We start from the raw sequence: 5,533 nt of genomic DNA, 5'->3' as shown, positions 1-5,533 counted from the left end.
TAGGTGCGGGGCCCGGGCGTGGTGCGCCAGCCTCTGTGCAGGCAGGGCTGCTGCATCATGTCCCAGCGTTTTGCTTTGAGAAGAGGTGTTTGCAGGTTCTCTCCCAGCCGGAAGGTCTCCCCGTGCCTGTGCAATGGTATTCCATCATTGAAAGTCATTTTAAGGGGCATATCGGGAATGAGCTGGTTTCCTGGGTGTAGTGGAGTGTGTTTTAGGACTCTCTGTGTTTCTCTCTTCTTGCTCTTCTATCTTGCCTTACCCCTGGAGAAAGCAAAGTTTGCTGCTTTCCTTCACGTGTGGGCCTGGAGAATCCCAGGTGTCAAGTGTGGGATGCTTTTATGAGGTCCTTACTCTAGAAACACAGCCTGGTTGTGCAGAGTTCCTAAGAACTGGTTTGATGTTAAACGTGTGCTGAAAACATGTTGGCACTGGTGGCACTGATGCACTTCTCCACGTTTCTGCCAGGAGAGGTCGGTGGCAGTGGGTGGCGATGGAGATGAGTGGTTGGGTGCTTGAGGGGCAGCTGCGAGAGTTGTTTTCCACTTCCCTGACCTGGACAGTGCAGCAAATGGTAGGAGGATCCTCAGAATTTAATGAGTGGATAGTTAGCACTTTGCATTTTCTGTGTGCTTTGCAAACATTAATTAATAATCTCACCAGAATGAGGGCAGCAACAGGACTCGCAATGTGCCTGAGAGTGAGCGATGCTGGGGACAGCAGTGACACCTGGCCCCGCCGCACCGGTGCGATCTCTGTTGCACCTGAATCATAGCAGTCCCCTTGATGTAGCGATATCTGGGGACTCACTCCAGGATTATCGCAGAGTGCAGGGGAAGGAGGCGAAACGAGGTGTAGTGGTGGACCAAACATTTTAATTTTCAACTTGGCAGCTAATGGAAGAGAAGAAAGCTAATACGTGGTGAGCTGGTGGTGCGTGGGAGGAAGAGGAGGAGGAGGAGGTGTTACCACTTCTCCGGTGCCGGGTAGATCATACTTCAGGTCCAGAGTCCACCTTTTTTACCTTATTTGAAGATGGAGTTCATTCAGAGGGAGTACAGCTGACAGCAGGGAGGAGGATTAATAGACAAGAGGTGTGCACCTACAGGCAGAAACAGAGGAAATTTGGATTATTTATCCTGCAAAGTGATGATTAAGGAGTGACCTGATTTGAAGTGCTTAAACTAGCTGAAGGTTTGTTTAAAGCTAAATTTGGACAGCTCTTTGAGGGCATTGGAGAGCTCAGCATTAGGGGAGACAGGTAAAATGAAGAGGGCATATAAATCACGTAGGGGAACCCGAGGAGGTGTGATTCTGGGGAGGAAGGCAGCATTAGAGGAATGGTTTTCTGCGGTGGAGTAGCCAAGTCAAGCAGCATTTATTTTTTAAGCCAAAATTGAGTGTCTAGTTGGAATTAAACCAAATAAATAATTTTGAACTGGTTTTGCTCTTCACCTTCTGCAGAGGTTAGGAAGAAACTTCTGCTCCTTTCCCTCGGGCTGAGAGGTCCGGTGTGTTTCAGGGGCGAGCTCCTGGTGTGGGGCCATGGTGTGCGGGGCTCTGGGGAGCAGGGTCCCTTCACTCAGCCCTTGCTGATGAGCCAGCGCCCTCTGAACCCTGTTCTGGGGATGGTGCCCCCCAGTATCAAGACAAAAGCTGCCCTTTGGGTTTTGTCTGCAGACCGATCGCCCGGTTCGGACGAGATGCACGACCCAGTGCCCACGCACATGCCCTCGGAGGAGTCAAACTACATCCTAGAAACGGTAGCAGGTACCAGAAATAAAGCATCCAGGAGACTGCGCGGGGGCACGGGAGTTCGTGCCTGTGTCAGAAATGAGTAAATACCATTTTTGAGCCAAGCTGTTTGAGTTGGGACCCACTTCCAGAGTTGTGGCCTCAACCAGGCCAGCTGGGAGCTCCCATAGACAAACCGGTGGCTTTTCTGGCACTGCTGCTTCTTCCCAGCCTCTCTGCAGTCCCAGCGTGCTGCAAACCCCAGCATCTCTGCCTGGCTCACAGCTGGAATTTACCTGGGGGATTTGTGCCAGAGCTGGAGCTGCCCTCACTTGAGCCGAGTGCTGGGTCTCGCCTCTCCCAGGAAGCCCTCACCGAAGGGCGGGCAGGCTTCTCGCGTGTAGGCGGCGGGTTTGTTCTGCTTATGCAGCTCCTGGTGTGACGCTGCCAGCCCAAGCCTGTGCTGCGATGTGTGAGGGGCAGGGGTGGCTGGGTGACTGCTGGGGACCTGGAGACCTCGTGCTCATGTCTGATCTGGTTTTGCCGGCACCAGCCACTGCTAACCCTCCTCATCCTCAGCAGGGACGGAGAAGGGGCCCAACGAGGAGTCGCGACACGAAGAAAAGCAGATGGAGGGATCAGGTGAGTGTGCAGTGAACTCCGGACATCGCCCACCATTGCAAGCTTTTGGAAGGGTGGATGAACACAGATATATTTCAGATTGGGTTTCATAGGCTTCCTTCTGTATCAGCAAAACATTCAGCCTCGGAAAAGCTCAGCAGCGAAAGGCACCGCTCTGTTCCCAGGCTCTGGCCTGTCCACCCCTCTTTTGCCCAGATTTACTTTATCCCCAATTTTTTTTAGTCCTTACTGCTAGCACACCTCTGGTGCAGGTAAATCACTGCCCCTCCTCACTCGGGGATGAGCTTGGAGGCAGCTGCGGGAGGACCAGCACCAATCTGGGAGGCGTGAAGAGCACATGGCCAGCTCTGCTGGGGGTCAGGGGCTGCTCACCTGCTCTGCGTGTTGCTTCCCCCGGAGGCAGCTGGTTTCTCAAGCATTTATCTCTTTTTTTTTCTTTTGCAGATGGTATAGGGGACGTTTTAAGTCATTTGAGGAAACAAGTTGAAATTTTGTTCAACACAAGATACGGTAAGATGGTCATTAACACACGTTCATCATGCTGAGTACCGGCCTCTGCCGCGGGGAGCTCCTAATTGCTCAGAAATGTCACCATTTCCAAACCAGCAGATGAGTAAAGGTGCAATCTAATTTGTTCATTTGCTGTCTGCTGGGCTTACAAATGCATTTGAAATCTCCCTGGGCCTTGTTATTGCAGCTCTTCCCTTGGTTTCCTTGATGCCTTTTGATGGGGTGCAGCCCAGGAGTTGCTGCCGTGACCTTCAGCCTTCCTCCTGTGGAGGGAAGGGCCGAAATGTCACTTGTTTGCAATATCAGAGAGGGTTTTCCACCCAAGGTGGTCGTGGCGTGGCTCAGGAAGGCTGGTGGGACCCTGGAACTGGGAGCTGGCACTCAGCATGCTCTGATCACTCCTTTTTAGAAAGGTCCTTTAACCCACAAGAAATACAAGCGAGGATACACATGTGTTTTGAGAGCTAGCAGAAGGGTTTTGCCACTGGCAGGACCAGTATGCATGTGGCTCTGCCACTGGACTGGGAGAGCCCATCATGACTGGGGAATGGTGAAGAGTCAGGATGCTCTTGGGCAGGGCTTGGTGCCGGCAGAGCGATCACCCTCGGTGCACCCCACGCTTCAGTAGTGAACTGGGAGTCCTCACCCATGCTCGTGGGATTTTGTCCTGATTTTTCTCCTCTGGCCAAACAGCCGCTTGGCACTGGCTGTTCCGTGGCATCTTGGCAATACTTGGCAGAGCAAGGGGAGCCCTCGTGATGCTGGGCTGCACAGGTAACCTCCAGGCAGGGGCAGGGCAGGGGCATCTCACAGCTGGCATCTGGTGGGTCAGGGCACCTGCAGGCAAGTTCATTGTCCACTCGTCTAGGAGAGGGACATCCATGGAGGTCTGGATGTGGGGTCCCATGGCCTCGTGGAGAGACACAACCTTTATGGAAAGCCCCTTTGATGCATGCCACCGACAGGCAGACTGTGCTAACACAGCGAAAGCCAGCTCTGGGTGGCTGCCTGGCTCTGTCCGTCATCTCGTGTCCACCAGTGTCAGGGACATCCTCACCAGGGACATCCCTGACTGACAACAAAGTCTCCAAAACCCTCTTCAGCCCTGCTGCCAACATATCGTGTCGCTGCTGCTTTGAGCCGACATGGAGGTCCAGCAAACTAACAAGATTTGGTCCTCGCGCAGCAAAAGCCATAGGAATATCAGAGCCGGTCAAAGTTCCCTACTCCAAGTTCCTGATGTACCCTGAGGACCTCTTCGTTGTGGGCTTGCCAGAGGGCATCCTCCTGCGACGCCCCAACTGCTTCGGGATTGCCAAGCTCAAGAAGATCCTGCAAGCGAGCAACAACATCCAGTTTGTCATTAAGAGGTAAGGCAGGCGGAGCAGCCGTCCCTTGAGGAGGATGTTCCTGCTCGGAGCTCTGGCTGCTGCTCGGTGTCCTGGGGAACAGCCATCACTTGGTCACCATCAATAAATTTGCTTGATTAGAAGCAACCAAGGGTTGTTGCCTTGTTGGAGCCATCCCTGAGAGGCGGTGGTGATGTTGTCATCTCCCTCCCCGTCTTTTGGGGGTTTAACCCACTTTTGCAAAGGTTTGGCCACAGTAGCAGGGAGCACCCAAGGGTGGGCGAAGGAGCCAGAGCCTTTAACCTTCAGGTGCCTAGGCTTGGGGCAAGGAGAGGGGCTGGGAGCCCTGGAAGGTTTTCCAGCTGAAGTGCAGATGTGCACATGGGATGCTGCAGGCATCAGGGAAGATGTGGTCCTTGTGCTGGGGAGCAGGGACTGTCACAGGAGCTGGCTGGCTGTGAGATGCCACGAACAACATAACACAGTAACATTACCCTGAAAGAGGGAACGGATCCAGCAGAGGGGAAATGCAAAATGTCTTTAGGTATTTCGGGGGTTTTCTCACCCAAATGCTGACCCAGCCTCCCTTGAGGAGAGAGCAGAGGAGAGAGCTAAAGTGACCAGTGTGTTGAGTGGCTGAAACAGCAATAAGTGTTGGGAGCACAGAGATCCTGTTGTGTCAGATCAGCAGTCCCAGGCCAGCCTGAACACTCTTTGGGGTTTCTCCTGTCCATCCCAGACCTATTTCTCTGTGACGCAGCCTCAGTGTGGCTTGTAACGAGCCCCGCTATCACCTTGCTGTGCAGTTTTAGCATTAGATATCCAGGTGACTATGTTTGGGGCCAGCTGTATGTTGAATGGAACTGTGCACAGCTTTTCCCATCTCCAAGGGACCATGTCTCCTAGAAGTGTGTAACTGCTGATTTAGGATGCTCAGCCATCACCAGCCCAATCTCATCTCGGGGAGCATCACATCAGCTCGCTAAAGAGTCTGCTGGCATGAAAATTGCTTCCAAAGTTCCCCCGCTGCATTGCAGGCGGTTTAAAACGGCATTAGCCAGACACGGTTAGTGGTTAGTGGCTGTAGGAGCGTTGTCCTGGGTGGTGCTGGAGCAGCAGGAAGTCCCTGGGCAGGTTGCTTACGCGCGTGCCCTCTGCTTCTCGCTGTTTTCCAGACCGGAGCTGCTGGCGGAGGGCATAAAGGAGCCGGCGTCGGACAGCCCGGCAGCCAAAGGTAGGCTGCGAGACGCCCGGCAGCCGGGCCGGTAAGGACTAGGGAGGAGCGGACTGAGAGGGGGTTC

The 5,533-nt window shown here is 53.7% G+C and overlaps 1 protein-coding gene across 1 annotated transcript in view; it reads left to right on the top strand.

The window, feature by feature from the left end:
- Positions 1-5,533, top strand: part of GTF2IRD1 (GTF2I repeat domain containing 1) — a 45,348-nt gene that overhangs the window by 22,773 nt on the left and 17,042 nt on the right. Inside the window, exons 14-18 of the mRNA XM_010139246.1 lie at positions 1,678-1,767; positions 2,314-2,373; positions 2,818-2,883; positions 4,070-4,253; positions 5,408-5,466. Of these exons, the coding sequence (XP_010137548.1) occupies positions 1,678-1,767; positions 2,314-2,373; positions 2,818-2,883; positions 4,070-4,253; positions 5,408-5,466 (459 nt within the window). The remainder of the gene's footprint in view (positions 1-1,677; positions 1,768-2,313; positions 2,374-2,817; positions 2,884-4,069; positions 4,254-5,407; positions 5,467-5,533) is intronic.

The sequence above is a fragment of the Buceros rhinoceros genome, unplaced genomic scaffold (assembly GCF_000710305.1).
Source record: "Buceros rhinoceros silvestris isolate BGI_N320 unplaced genomic scaffold, ASM71030v1 scaffold4347, whole genome shotgun sequence".
NCBI classification, from domain to species: Eukaryota; Metazoa; Chordata; class Aves; order Bucerotiformes; family Bucerotidae; genus Buceros; species Buceros rhinoceros.
Note: the sequence above shows the minus strand (reverse complement) of the source record. Positions and strands in the feature narration are given on the sequence as shown.